The sequence below is a fragment of the Anarrhichthys ocellatus genome, unplaced genomic scaffold (assembly GCF_004355925.1).
Source record: "Anarrhichthys ocellatus isolate YVR2014 unplaced genomic scaffold, GSC_Weel_1.0 scaffold194, whole genome shotgun sequence".
Taxonomy (NCBI): Eukaryota; Metazoa; Chordata; class Actinopteri; order Perciformes; family Anarhichadidae; genus Anarrhichthys; species Anarrhichthys ocellatus.
The window spans coordinates 88,241-103,236 of record NW_022280224.1 but is presented as its reverse complement, the minus strand read 5'-3'; the positions used below and the strand labels follow the sequence as shown (position 1 = coordinate 103,236).

The window sequence follows — 14,996 nt, the reverse complement described above, 5'->3', positions numbered from 1 at the left end:
GTGTGTGTGTGTGTGTGTGTGTGTGTGTGTGTGTGTGTGTGTGTGTGTCTAACCTGTCCAGGTAGTTGACTATGTTCGGGTTCTTATTTTCCCTCATCACCAGAATCTCATTGATGATCAGCTCCTTCTTGGGCTGCTGCTGCAGGTTCATCTGTTTGATGGCAACCTGAGAAAAAAACAAAACTTTTCTCATATTCATGCAAATAAATCACACGGATGTGAGATGAAACTGGAGAAATAGGTGGGAGTAGAAATTCTCTTTAATTGAAAGAGAAAGAGAACGAGAGAGGGAGAGGGAGAAAAGGGACAGACAGAAAGCCAGAGGGAAATCTCTCAATCTGACGGCAGTAAAAGTGAGCACACAGACTAATCCTCAGAGTGAAACTGAGGAGGATTATCCCGACAGACGAGCCGAGCTCCTTTAAAAAATGAACCTGTGCGTCGCAGCTGTTGAGGCTGACGACTTTAATCCAGTCCCTGTCCTCACTGAGCACACTCCATCAGGACGGACTGCTCTCGTCTCTTAAGTCTCCTCGCTTCATTTTACCTGATGAACGGCTGACACCCGGATGAACCCTCCTTCATTTAAACTTCCCGTTAACACTTATTAAAACCTCTATTGTCTTCTAAAAAAAATAAAGGCCATTCAGTCTGAAATTTATTTCTCCGTAAATTTGCAATCAAATCTTTTAGTCTGTGGAATTAATTAGAACTCACTTCAGCATCATGGTTCAACTTCATTTGACTTTAGACTTTCTACAGACTTTGGCCTTTCAGCCAACACTTAAACAGTTTGAAGTCATCTCCGTCATCCTCCAGGTAGTGAACTTTATTTCCCCTCTACTTCTTTGATTAAGTCAATCCTCTTTCCCCCTTTACCCTCTTGTCTCTGTGTGGGACCTTTAATGTGCTCTCCAAGTCAAGTTAAGTTTCAGAAATTGGTCCTTTTTAGCACTGTCAGCATTCCCTCTGTGCCCAATGACTAAGGCTGGCGATAAGCTGAAGGAGCGGAGAGAACAGAAGGAGACAACAAATATCAAGGAGGACGCTCAATGTAACCCACCTCCTGTCCTGTAGCGATGTCTATAGCTGTGTACACCGTCCCAGAAGCCCTGAAGACACACAGCAGAGAGCTCCACATTAACATTATGTCACCATGTCTCTGTTGGATGAAAGCTTTTTTATTTTTATTTATTTAAGATCACTTAAAAGTAACATCATGAATATGTGCAGGTTTCACACTCCACAGCAGCATTCAAACAACCAGGAGATGCTCCACATCGTCATGGGTCAGAATGCAATCTCAAAGCTGATCTCGGGCCATATTAGTTAAACTATATTAGACCATATTAGTTAAACTATGTTAGACCATACTAGTTAAAGTTACTGCAAGGCACTTTTCATTCTGTGTTGATTCTGTGGACAAAGTGGTTTCTAGCACCAGAGTCTCTTTAGAAAACCTCTCATTTTACAGTCTGACCCGCTCAGTCCTGGTTCTGGTTCTCCCGTGTCTCTTTTCCCTCCAGTGGGCCCTGCAGTACGGCCTGGTCCACAGGCAGCGTGGTGTCGGTGTTGGCTCCCAGCAGGGACCGGCAAAGCAGGGAGGTGGAGCTCTGCTCCTCTCCTCCTCCTGCCGGAGCTTCTGACAGCGAGTAGATGGCCTCAGCGAAGCCGGATCTGGGTCTGTCTACGGTGGGCTAGTCTCTGCTGGAGCCCCCGCTGGAGTCTGAGTCTGATTTTGCACAGAATCCGACCCGGTGCAGCGATCACAAGCATTAAGAATAACTATATAGAAACAACCAATCTTGTCACTGATGGTCTCGAGTACTTATGAAGTTCAAACAGAGGAATAACCCGTTAAAAGTTCCTCACAGTAACTTTAAATTGAATACTCCACAAAATAGCCTGTGTGGGCATTCAACCAGTTACAAGTTACCCTTTTGAGGCTTTATATTTACCAGAGGACTAATCTTTGTCATATTAATAACAAATCACCAAAGACTAATATTACTTTCTGTCCTTAATCTAAATCTGTGCCATCTGACTATTTCAATCAAAATAAAGGATGGTTATGGAGCTTTGATTCATTGCTTGCTACTGAATGTTTCACGCACTGTTTCTATTGGAAAAGAAGTATTTAGTGTGATTTGGGCCGTTGTGCTATTGTTACTGACATTAACACAATAACTCGTACTATGTTGTCAGATGTACCTCTGGGTTTAGCAGCATTGTAGAATATGAAAGTTTTGTTTGTAGGATGAAACGAACACTGTGTTGCCATTTTCACACATGCAGTTTCACTTTTCTTTTCTCTTTTTAAGGTTTTTGTTTTGTCGGGGACACACCTGAAATCTTTCTGTGCAACGATTATTCTAATCTGATGCTACATTTACATAATGCTCGTTAGGTGCCGTCAGTGATTCTAATCCAATAGACTTTTGGTCAAACAGCAACATGGTTAGGGTCATGCTCCTGTACGGGACAGGATGAAAGGCCATGGGTGAGTGAAGAGAAAGGCAGTGAGACCCAGAGGACGGTGGATCGAGATGGGGGGGGTTGGGTTTGTTTGGCTGTTAGGTTCAAATATCAACAATCTTTCTCCAGGAATTGTTGACCCCGCCTTGAAGTGATCGGACCAATCGCAGCAGACTTGACGTGTCGACTCAGCCACAGTAGATTGGTGACACTTACCCCTGTCCGATCTTCTCAAAGCGCGTATATTTCTTCTTGGGGTCTCCCACACTCACGATTGTCCCTGAGTCAAAGAAAGACAGAGAAAGAAAAGCTCACATGAGTGACCAAAAACAAACTAACGTATTCAGAGAAAGATAAACAGCTGAATAGTATTTATATATCTTCCTTTTACTGTTCCACTGAATCTGAATGGATAGAAGAGTCAGGGGTCTTTCTATCCATTCAGATTCTACTCTATGTTCATCACACTCAGCTCAATGCAGCATGCTGACTGGGAGAAAGACCAGAGAGAAAAGAAAGAAAGGGGGAAGGAAGAAGTAAGGAAAGGCAGAAAGCAATGAAGTAACGAATGAAGGAAGTAAGAGGGAAAAACTGAAGAAAGACATGAAGGACAGAAGAAAGAAAGAAATGAAAGAACAAAATAATGAAAGAATGAAATGATGGACAGAAGAAAGAAAAAAATATAGAAAGTAATGACTATAAAAGACAGAAAGACAGAAGTGAAGGACAGATGAAAGAAAAGACAGACAGACAGACAGACAGACAGAAGGAGCTGCAGCAGCTCCGTCTGCAGTTCAGTAATCAGAGTCCATAGAAGGAAAGTGATTAAAGGACAAAACTTGGAGTCAGTCTCTACCCGCACGAGACGATGGATAGAGAGAGAGGACGACCAATCAGACGTGAGGATTGGACAGTGGGGGCGGGGACAGTGGATATCAGGTCTGTCAGTCAGAGACAGACACACAGACAGGCAGTATCCTGGTCTTACCAGCAGAGGGAGATCTGAGCACATCTGGACAGGCGTGGGGCATGATTTAAAAAATATACAGGCTTTTATTACAAGTACACAGCAACACATTTCTATACCGGAGAGGGTTTGTTTTTAAATATGTGCTTTTATTCTGAAGGGTTGTGGCATGATTTAGTCACAGTGCAGCTCAAAGGGTCATAGGAGGATTTATTTATGTGCTAAATTATGTTAATATGTTAATTATATTTAGAAAGAGTGTGAAAAGTTTTGGATGATATTGCATATTTTACACATTATTGTAAGAACAGAGACTTTTAAAGTACACACAAGTGGCGTGAAACAAGACTTTTAACAGCTTGAGGACGTGATGTGAAAATCACGGATGTCATTAATAAAATCAAAACTTTTTATTTTGATTATTTTAATAAGTAAGATATTGCAATAAAATCGTCTGAGGTTACAATACTACAGCTCTGTATGTGACCTCACAGCACATGATTAGAAATAGATGTCATTCTATTATCATAAGACATGTTGGAAGAGTACAAAGCACAAACTTAATTCAGTTATTGAGTGTCTGTGCTTCCCGTCTGCCGCCTGCAGTTTATTCTGGACCATGTCGCTCCTCTTTATTTTACTTTAATTTGACTTGAAATAAGGAGCGTTACCCAGACGATCTCCAAGCTTTAAGTCAGGGCGAAAAGAATGACTTCCAGTGACAAAAGCTCTGTGCGTGAACGTCACGTCGACTGCTACAGTAACAGGAGGAGGGCTTCAAGAAGAAAGGCTCGGTGCCACGAACCAATGAGAACAAAGGAAATACTTTAAAAGGTCGGACAGAAGACTTTAACACTTCAATAGAGAAAACTTTTAACAGGATCTGAGACGCCGCAGGCGGGTTATATTTATAGAAGAGATAACATTATGTAACATCTCTCACTTCCCACACTACAGACTGTAGTGTGCTGCAGAACCAGGATGTTAATCATGATGTGCCTAAAGGAAAGCCTAAAGGAACAAAGTCGTTCTACATGGAATAGGCCCTTTATTATGTAGTCAGTTAGAAAAATACCAGATTGAAATATTTGCACCACATATGTGTACTATTAATAGAAGTTCTACTTGTTAAAAACACAATACAATACTTGCTGGGTCTTGAGCCTAAAATAAATTCACAGCCTCCTCCGTGGGAGAAAACCAGTGTGTGTGTGTGTGTGTGTGTGTGTGTGTGTGTGTGTGTGTGTGTGTGTGTGTGTAAAGAGAAAGTGATGAAACAGTGAGTCAAAGATAAAAACAGTGTAAACGAGACTAAAATTAGCTCTCGGCGACTTGCTGAACTGTAGCAGAGGAAGTGCATCACGCTTTTTTAAAACGGACCCCGGATGACGATTAATATCTATCGAGCAAATCATTCACAGGACACACAATATTACATAAATATATAAATATACAGTCTGTGGAATTAAGACTTGTGTGTAGCTTTCTTTAGAGGAAAAGACGCTGTCAGAGACTTTTAAAGAAAATAAAAGTCACCGTCTTTTTTATACAAAACACCCTGTAAGATAAAAACTACTGTGGTCATGACCGTGATGGACTCTCAAGTGTCTACAGCTCGTCGGTTTTAACATTTTCTCACTCTTCTGGTTTCAGACTTTCCACCAGATTTTTAGAACGCAGGGTCTTTTCAACCCTGATGTTGGCTGATCAGGTCTCGCTCACAGTCAAAGTGTTCCGGTTCATCCCAGAAGGTCACGGATGCGGGGATGAGGTCAGGGCTCAGAGCAGACCAGTTCAATTCTCCCACACCAAACTGGGAAAAACACTTCTTTACGGAGCTGGCTTTGTCCATGTGCTGTAACGCTTGTTGCGTTAAAAAGGTGCGTGAATTGGGAGCATTTCCATCGCCCCTTAACGTGGTCTCAACATGGCAACAGTGCAATGTGAAGCTCATATAACAACATGGACTGGGGTGTCCACATACTTTTGGCCATTTATTGTGGTTGTTCCTTTGTTCAGCCGGTAATTAATCTAAACTACTGGTAATGTGATCTTTAAAGGGCGACAGTCATAGATAAAAGATAATGCAAAGTATTTCTATATGAAGATAATCTGGAGTATTCTAAAGTTTGAGTGCATGAATGAGGCTTACGTAGTTTCTCCAGGATCTCCTCGTCCGACATCTTCTTCTTCCTGGTTTTGTCCAGGGGGCGGGGCACTGAGGGCCCGGGGGCAGGGCTCGCATTGGGAGGGCTGCTGGGAGCTCCCTCTGAAGGGGGGGCGGGGATGACGGCTGCGGTGGCGCCGGCGGCCGGAGGCGGGGAGATGGGCGAGGTCGCGGCATCTTTGGTGGGAGGAGGAGGAGGGAGGGGCTCGATCACAGAGCGGGTGTATATCTGAAAGAATAATCCAAACGGTGTTACACAATTCTAAATCTGAGAAAATACTTTCAATATTATCAAATAGTCCATCTTTCTGTCTTTTCCCGACTTTTGAGACAAAGAGCGAAGATGAACTATATGTGATAGCAGGTGTGTAGAGTGAGACGCCATCGATAAACACACAGCACTGCATTGACTCAGCAGTGATTCAGCTTTGACATCATGTTACCTGATCAGTAATTACATTACTAAATAAAAACATTAGCTCGCCTACACATTATATCATACTACACTGTAGACTTTACTATACTATACTGATTTGTATATATTTTATACTTTGTTATATTGCTGTACTATACTTCTACCTGAATCTATTGTTATATTACTACCTTACATTATTATGTCATATCCCATACTATATCATAATATGTTGATTTGTACTTCTATATATGTCATTCTCTATTCATATTACATCTCTATATCAATACAGACAACACTAAGTGCTATCACTTTATCATATCATATATATTAGTCTGACTGTTAACACAGAAAACTGCTGTGTTGTAGAAACGTGTCCTCACAGCCGCAGCAGGCCTCAGTAGGTTTCCATGCTTTTTCGGCACAGTATAAAAACAATCAATGAGCAGATTCCTGAAAGCTGCTCTAGTAATGTAATCCATCATAATGAACATCAGGTCCGCATTAACTTTTGTCAAAGTTGCTTTATAGTTATGAGGTGCTGCTGACTTTTCAAACTGCATTACCAGCTCATTGAAGGAAGGGGGGGGGGGGGCTAGAGGAGCTCCTTATTCTCTTTCAGAATATAAGAATAACACATAACTGAAATGCAGCGCAGTGTTGGAAACGATGAATATATATACAGTACATATATACAGTATATATATATATATATACTATATAAAATATATGTATTAAATTGTAGCTTAAGTAAGTGAGTCATGTTTAAATGTAAATGTTGCAACTGAGCTGTGAGGCGTTTGAGTCCCGCTCCGCTTTCAGACTGTCGGAACGAAAAATGTTGGGAAAAAAAACGACAAAGAGAACAGAGTGTTTCTGTGTGTGTGTGTGTGTGTGTGCGCGTGTGTGTGCGTGTGTGTGTGTATGCCGCGGGAGCTCCAGTCAGGTGCACAAGACTAGTCACCGAGGAAACTGTGGTGGCGCCATGGAAGCAGCCTCTCGACCGCCAACCTGTCTGACAGAGGAGCAACAATGTCTGTGTGTGTGTGTGTGTGTGTGTGTGTGTGTGTGTGTGTGTGTGTTTTACCAGATATAGAGAAAAAAAGTAAATAATGATTTATTTTTTAAATGATTTATTTTAGTTGAAACATTTGATGGTAGTACTATAATCTTTTCTAACAAAAGCTCTAACAGTTTTTCAGGTGGGGATTAAAAACGACATGTTGAATTTATGTCAAGTCGAAATCTTCAATCCAATTAGTCCATTAATCGATTGGACAGAAATGATTCTGCTTACTATCTTGATAATCGCTTCAGTCATATTTTTCACTTCCAGCTTGTCAACTGCATGGATCGGCTGCTTGTTCTTTGTCTGACGATGAACTGAATGTCTGACATTTAATGGTGTTATCTTTGGTGATGGACATTTCTTCACTCCACATGTGATAAACAAAACAATGAATTGATTATGAAAACAAAACAGCAGATAGATTAATGGTAAAAATGCTATTTCGTCGCAGACCTGAACACATTTGTTTTGATTTCAATCTTTTCACTGAAGTCTAAATTGATTTTTTGATAAGAATTGAATACTGCCATCTCAACTACACTCAGTTGGCAGTTTATTAGGTACTCAAAGCTAAAACTAATTCAGTCGAATACAACAGTCCTGCAACAAATCCTACTTTGATGACGGTTTTGTTCTTGCTTTAAAAGATTGATTTTTGAGGCTGTAGTTTGTGGTTCATTATACAGAGAGGTGTTTCTGTTATTTAGTCTACCCCCATTGATAAAGCATGCACAGTGTAGACATACTATTAAAAACAGCAGAAGGGAGGATTTAATGACTGTTGTATTGGATCGCATTAGTTTTAGCCAAGTGTACCAAATCACATGGCCACTGAGTGTTTGTCAGTCTATGAAGAAGTGAGACATGTCACTGTGAATGGAGAGAGATCAGGCCTTCTGTCCGATTAGTTAATCTCATAAGTGTGTGTGTGTGTGTGTGTGTGTGTGTGTGTGTGTGTGTGTGTGTGTGTGTGTGTGTGTGTGTGTGAGAGAGAGATCCTGACTTGACCCAGGGGAGAACAGAAAGCTTCTTTGAAAAACAGTTTCTAAATAAAATAACCTGTGCTTCCCCTGAGACTGACACACACACAGACACACATCACACACACACACACACACACACACACACAGGTCTTTGTGGTCTTGTTTGGGAGTTGAAGCGAGGCAGGAGACCGGACCATTTAAAGATTAGTGGGTGTACGACATTTCATTAACGACTGCTACCTGGACATTAGTAATGACTCATGTGGGACTGTTTAGTGGGACAGAATGACTCGGTGTGTGTGTGTGTGTGTGTGTGTGTGTGTGTGTGTGTGTGTGTTTACAGTGTTGTACTATGTTTGATCCAATAACCAATAAGCTTTTGGCGAAAAGTGTTTTCGTGTCTGTCTTGTTGAATGTTCGAGATATTTCTAATGTAAAAATCATTTCTCTACATACATGTATCTGTACCGTTGATTTAAACAATATATCCAGCAAACGTATCATAGATACAAAAGGATTCTAAGTCAACATTACTCTACTGTTTGTGGAGATAAAATCATGGAGCCAGTTCTTCAGCTGGACTGAAAAAGTTTAGTTTGTGCTAATTATAGAGCCAATAGTTATAGTAATTAGTTATTAGTTTTCTACGTCTTTATTGTAGTTTTCTACATATTTAGTTGTAGTTTTCCACGTCTTTAGTTGTAGTTTTCCACGCCTTTAGTTGTAGTTTTCCACATCTTTAGTTGTAGTTTGCCACGTCTTTAGTTGTAGTTTTCCACGTCTTTAGTTGTAGTTTTCCACATCTTTAGTTGTAGTTTTCCACGTCTTTCGTTGTATTTTCCACGTCTTTAGTTGTAGTTTTCCACGTCTTTAGTTGTAGTTTTCCACATCTTTAGTTGTAGTTTGCCACGTCTTTAGTTGTAGTTTTCCACGTCTTTAGTTGTAGTTTTCCACGTCTTTCGTTGTATTTTCCACGTCTTTAGTTGTAGTTTTCCACGTCTTTAGTTGTAGTTTTCTACATCTTTAGTTATTTTAAAGTTGTTTTCAACATTTTTAACTCATATCGACAAACAAACATCTGTAGAACTTTGAAAGTGTTTCCCGTTATTATTTAACTGCAATTTTAAAGTAATTCCCCAAGTGCGTATACTTACTTTTTCAGTAACACTTTCTATGACACCCATTACTATAATGCTTTTTTAACATACTGATAATCTGCTGATAGCACTGTATCATCATAGTTATATTCTTTCATAGATTAAACTATATTTTCTTGTTTGCCTTGGCCCTCTCACTACTTCACAGGTCTGTTTGAAGGTGTGGAAAGAGCGTGTGTGTGCGTGTCCTTACTGATTTGGTGTGCTCTGGTCGGGGGGCGATCACTGGCGGGGGCTCGGCCTCATCTTCGTCGTCGTCCTCGGATACGGTCGCTATGGCGGGCGTCTCCGACATGGCCTTGGAGCTCTGGGTGATGTCACAGGGGGGGAGAAGGCGGAGCCTCAGTGACATCATCGTCACATGAGCAAACACCAGACCCAGCATAGCCTCCTACAGTTACCGTCTGTTCTTCTACTGCTTCATCGTCTCATCATGTAGAGAAGCCCTCCAGCTCTTCTTCTCTGCTCGTTTTGTTGTCTGAATTGGACTTCCTGTCTTTCCTGCCTCCCTCCCTCTGTCCTTCCACCCTTTTTTCTCTCGCCCTCCTCTCGTCATCACTGTTGATGTCTGAAAGCTCTTGTCATGTCTGGCTCCTAATGCCTCTAGTCACACGTCCTCCCCTCCACCATCCCTCTCTTCTTCCTCTCTGCTCTGTCTCTATCTCTGACACTCTGATGCTCGGCCGGTGGCCATGCTGCAGAGACGGGGAAACGGTGAAAGGAGGAAAAGATGCTGATTCACAATGCAGAGAGAGAGAGAGAGAGAGAGAGAGAGAGAGAGAGAGAGAGAGAGAGGAGTGCATCTCTAGGTGTGGCATCATCATCATCACTTCCTGCTCCCTCCTTCTCTTTATTCTCACCTACATAGTTTTGTTTCAAAGGTGCCTTTCAGACATTTGCACAGCGGGGAAAAAAAGTCATTTATTTCAATAAGAACCATTGAGTTTGGAGAATGTGTGTGTCGTCCAGCAATGAAAGGTGGTCCTGTATTGGAAAGGCCTTGGCCAATTTCAAATGTTGTCCTTTTAAGCTAGATCATACCATACACGCACATACTGTCTCCTTAAATATTAATATCTACATGAAATCTGTCTGTTTCACAAATAAATTACACATATTATCCCATTTATTTAATGTTAGATAGATGAGGAAGTAGCTTATGGTTCCAGAGCTGTTTGGATTCATAGTCGGCATTAAAAATGTACCTAAATCATTTAATCATTTCCTGTTAATAATTTAGTTTTTGCAAAATAGACATTTAGCAATAAAATTATATAAATAAAACATAGTAGCCTTTCACCGGACAATTTATTGAAACAAAATTAAATAATTAATAAAAATAATGCAGATTAACAATCACAATCAATCCTTTTAATATACATCCTCAGTGCTGTCCTTCGTGAAAATATATTGGCCAATCAAATAACTCGCACTCACACAATTTAAGATATTGGTCCAACTCAAACTAGCAGCAACTAGCAGTTCAGAGTTGTTTTGGTGTGCAGCCAATGTCAAAAAGGTTAAGATTTAATTCAAATTGATGTAGAAATAAAAGCTTTGCTGATCAAATGATAAAAATCTGCACAATCTGCATCTCAACACGATGTCTTCGCCCTCATTCACTTCTTTTTAACATTCTCTTTCAAATGTATTCTCTGATCTCATCTCAACCCCATCAGCTGCTCTCCCTCTCTCCCTCTCTCCTCCAAAACTGCGTCTCCTCTCCGCTCCGTCTTGTCAAACGCTAGATTACACCTCATCTCCTCCGCTCCTTCTTTTAATCTCCTCATCCTGTCACACCTCAGCTCTCCCTCCTCCCTCTCCTATTAATCCTTTTATTGCTCATCACCTTGACAGATTAAATAACACTCCATCTCCCTCCAAGACAGTCTCCTCTCAAATTTACCCTCAACTTTATTCACTCTCAAACTTGGCTTCGAGGAGGAGTTGCCCCCTGCTGGCCAGAAGAAAGATAAATTCATTTGGGAAACTATAATCGGAGTTATCATTAGCTGGTTCCACTGACGTTGGCTGCAGCCAGTGTTAACACACATGTTGTGACTGCGTTGACAGAGGAGGTCTTACCGTTGTGGTGGAGGAGCTGTAGGCATCTGCGTTTTTATCTGCAGGGAAAAACACAATGAGAAATTATGAGGGAAAAAAAATAAGGAGGAAAGTTCAAGACTCGCACGTGTGTGTGAGTGTGTGTGTGTGTGTGTGTGTGTGTGTGTGTGTGTGTGTGTACCTGTGAAGCTCATGTACTTCTGGCTGTTGGCCGTTTCTTTCGAGTCATAGAACTTTAGAACGTCGAGGACGGCCTGAGGATTCTTCTTCTGCTCCAGTTTGGTGATGTTGGACGTCTGCAGGAGCCGGGCCCACTGCTCTGGCATGCCCTACACACACACACAAATGTTTACTTATTGTTTTGAATTCATGTGCTGTGTATTTTTTGTACTTATTTATGAGCCTTGTCACAAATCCCCATCGCTTTAAAATGCACAATACGTTTCAAACAATACAACAAGATACTGTTGTAAAGAGGACACACACACACACACACACACACAGGCTTCCTATAGTAGGTTAGGAGTCCTAACAAGGCAGCCTTGTCATATTATACCTCAGTCACATAACTGGGTCACATCTCCATGTTTTCCATCTCTCTCTCTCTCTCTCTACTCGTCTGTCTGGGTCAGTCCCTCACTCACGCTCCTCCACTTCCTGCTCCATCTCTCCGTCCCTGCACTCTCCTCGGGTCTCATCTGTCCTTAATGTCACACCATCAGTGCCTCCATCCATCTGACGTCTTTGTACACTGCTCTGCTGTTTGTTTTTTTACCCAAATAAACACAACTTAAATATTCCTTGAGTAAATATGTTTAAGTGCATGTAGATGTGTGTATGAGTGAGAACAATGTCCCACATTACAGAAAAGGAAACACACACACACACACACTCCCAGCTAAAAGAGCTCAGTCAGGCGAATCAAGTGAGTCAGCTAAACAAGGCTTCTTTGTCTAATGTGACTATTTAAAAAGGTTCATTTGCCAAATGTGTGCTTATCAAACACACACACACACACACACACACACACACACACACACACACACACACACACACACACACACACACACACGCGTCAATGAACATGGGTCCTTCGGTAAGCAATTAAAAAGTAAAGCGCATACACACTACGGTTGCTTTCAGTGAAATCCACTGAGTGCGAGTACACACAAAGGGGACTAAATGCACAAAACACCACACACACAGACACTTACAGTAAACTCCCCGGTAACGGCGTCGAAGCCGACATGGATGGTGTGTTCAAAATCAGACGGCAGGGAAATCTCTGGACGCTCCTTCTTCTTGTAGGCTGGAAAAAAAAAAAAAAAAAGGAGACTCAAACATTTTAGGAACCAGATTATACCTGTGAAGTTGATATATTTTAGGACGCAGGATGGTCCGAGATTTCATTTCCCTTTAGAATAAAAGGGGATTAGTGAAAAAGTGCGTATATACTAAATGATTTTGATTCCTAACTTGGCACTCAGAGGCTGCAGAAGAGCAGCAGTTGTACCAATTCAATAATTAAACCGACTGTAAAAGACCATCCTGAATGCAAAATATCTTTTTTAAGAGCCCTTGAAGAGGAAGTACAAGGAATTCCTGGAACGGTCTTAAATCCAGAGAGAATTAGTAAAAAGGAACTGAGGTAAGCAGAAGAGAGGAAATTAGGAAACAGAAAAGGAGCCAGAGGAAGATGAAAGAAGAATGGAATCTGAGAGAAAGACGTCAATATGAGACGCTGTATGTTGGAGACAGATCCCTCTGGGATGACTATGAATGATACGGGACCCACAAAGCACCTGTCCCTGGATGTGGAAGCGGACAGTGACTTAGTCAGCAGAAATGTGTTTGTTCCCCCAGAAACATGCCGGAGATCGAAACTGAGATAACGTTTTAATACAGAGGAGTGGCCACTTGTCGACTCTTTGGTTTTAACTTATCGTAGAATAGTATAGAATACAACTTTATTGTCCACAGGTGCAGAATTGTCTTGAGTTCACCAAAACGTAAAAGCAGCACAAGAAGATGCATCTTATAGAAATAATGTAGCAACAAATAAACACCCCTGAAGTATAGTGGTGTAACGGACCACTGTCCATCCGTACGTAGAATTGTTGATGGTCTACAAGGACTTCAATGTGGTTGAAAGGATTTTTGGGACGGTGGCAAATAAAAAATAGTCTGGAGCCTTGTAGACCAGCTGTTATAATCAAACAACAAAGGGATGTGTATCTGCCAATATGGATCATCAAGGATCCAACATTTGTTATAAACTTGATCAGGGATCACTTGATCAGTTATATTTGCTCCCTTTTTTCTTTTGATCTGATCCGTGACTCTGATCCGTGATCCGAACCGTGAGTTTTATGATCCGTTGCACCACTACTGAAGTATAAAAAGTAAATTATACAAAATACTTAAAACAATAGTTAGTAATGTTTATTCGCTTTCTGGCACAGAATGGAAGGAGATGATCCGTTCGTCTACAAGGTCACACTCCAGTGCTTGGCTCAAGGGTAACACGAGTGTCGGTGCAATCCCACCGTTCCCCCCACAGCGGTCTCGGTACTCACTCTTGTCGCCTCCCCCCGTCAGGATGAACCGGATCGAGCGGTCCTTCTTCTTCTTGTCCTCCGGGTTGGGTGGGAGGGGCTTGGAGCCGTGGTTGAGCGGGGCGGGGTCCTTGTTGCAGGAGCCAATCATGGTGCTGGTGTTCCTCATGGGCGGAGCTGGGGGCTTGTCCTCGACCTCCCCATTATCGGACATTTTCAGCGAGGCTGCAGCCGGCCGCTCCTGCACAGAGAACAGAGGGGGAATCATCGACCAATCACAGGCGAGCATTCAGGAGACGGTGACTCTTCAAATTATTTTGTTTTGAAAATATTTTGTGTCACCGACAGAAAAAAATAAAGCTCAATATACAATGATAGAAAACTAAATGAATTGTACTTAACAAATAACCTAAACCTTAAATCAATTATTGTCATTACAAATAGCCGAGGCACCTTTGCTTTGTGACCCTATTTATTCATTAATTTACTGTGGATGTCCTGTCATTTTCATTTTCTTACGAAGCCAAAATCAATTAATTTTATGAAAAAACATCTTTTTCTACAGGTCTCATTTTAAATGTTGCCCCAAATAAATTGTTTGCTTTAACCACATCCTGTAAAAAAACATTCAATTCCGAGACCAACAGTCACGTGACAAAAAATCTTTGACGAGAAAAAAATTAACACAGAGCATTGAGGAGAAGAGAGGTTGTAAAACTGTAAAAAAGTTAAATATGTACAGCAGGGTGTTGGTAACACTTGTAAAAGTATTAGAGAGTAACATGTGACAGGAGGGGCCTGACGCTGTTTGGGGGACAGAGGGTTAATCCATCTAATTATATTTGATCTAATCTTCATCTTCTACTTTCCTTTTTTTAAAATTCTATTTATAATGTTTTTTTATATTGTCTTGCGTTTATTTTATACCTTAATGTCTTTTACGTCTTATGTAAAGCACTTTAAATTGTCTCGCTGTTGAAAGGTTTACTACAAATAAACTTCTATTTATCAATGATACATACATATACATACATACATACATATACATACATACATACATACACATATACATACATATATACATATACATACATATGTATATATACATACACATATACGTATACATACATACCTGTATATACACACA

General features: G+C 41.0%; 1 protein-coding gene across 3 annotated transcripts in view; it reads right to left on the bottom strand.

Annotated features, from left to right (window-relative positions):
• The window catches only part of pak1 (p21 protein (Cdc42/Rac)-activated kinase 1), a 57,805-nt gene that overhangs the window by 7,453 nt on the left and 35,356 nt on the right, over window positions 1–14,996 (bottom strand). For 2 of the 3 annotated variants that reach the window (XM_031878698.1, XM_031878699.1), the window contains 10 exons: window positions 13,871–14,090; window positions 12,509–12,603; window positions 11,476–11,623; window positions 11,316–11,353; window positions 9,424–9,537; window positions 5,595–5,838; window positions 3,464–3,487; window positions 2,692–2,755; window positions 1,064–1,112; window positions 54–166 (listed from right to left, as the gene is read on the bottom strand). In XM_031878698.1, the coding sequence (XP_031734558.1) occupies window positions 54–166; window positions 1,064–1,112; window positions 2,692–2,755; window positions 3,464–3,487; window positions 5,595–5,838; window positions 9,424–9,537; window positions 11,316–11,353; window positions 11,476–11,623; window positions 12,509–12,603; window positions 13,871–14,063 (1,082 nt within the window). In that variant the 5' untranslated portion in view covers window positions 14,064–14,090. The remainder of the gene's footprint in view (window positions 1–53; window positions 167–1,063; window positions 1,113–2,691; window positions 2,756–3,463; window positions 3,488–5,594; window positions 5,839–9,423; window positions 9,538–11,315; window positions 11,354–11,475; window positions 11,624–12,508; window positions 12,604–13,870; window positions 14,091–14,996) is intronic. The other variant, XM_031878700.1, reaches the window with a different exon arrangement.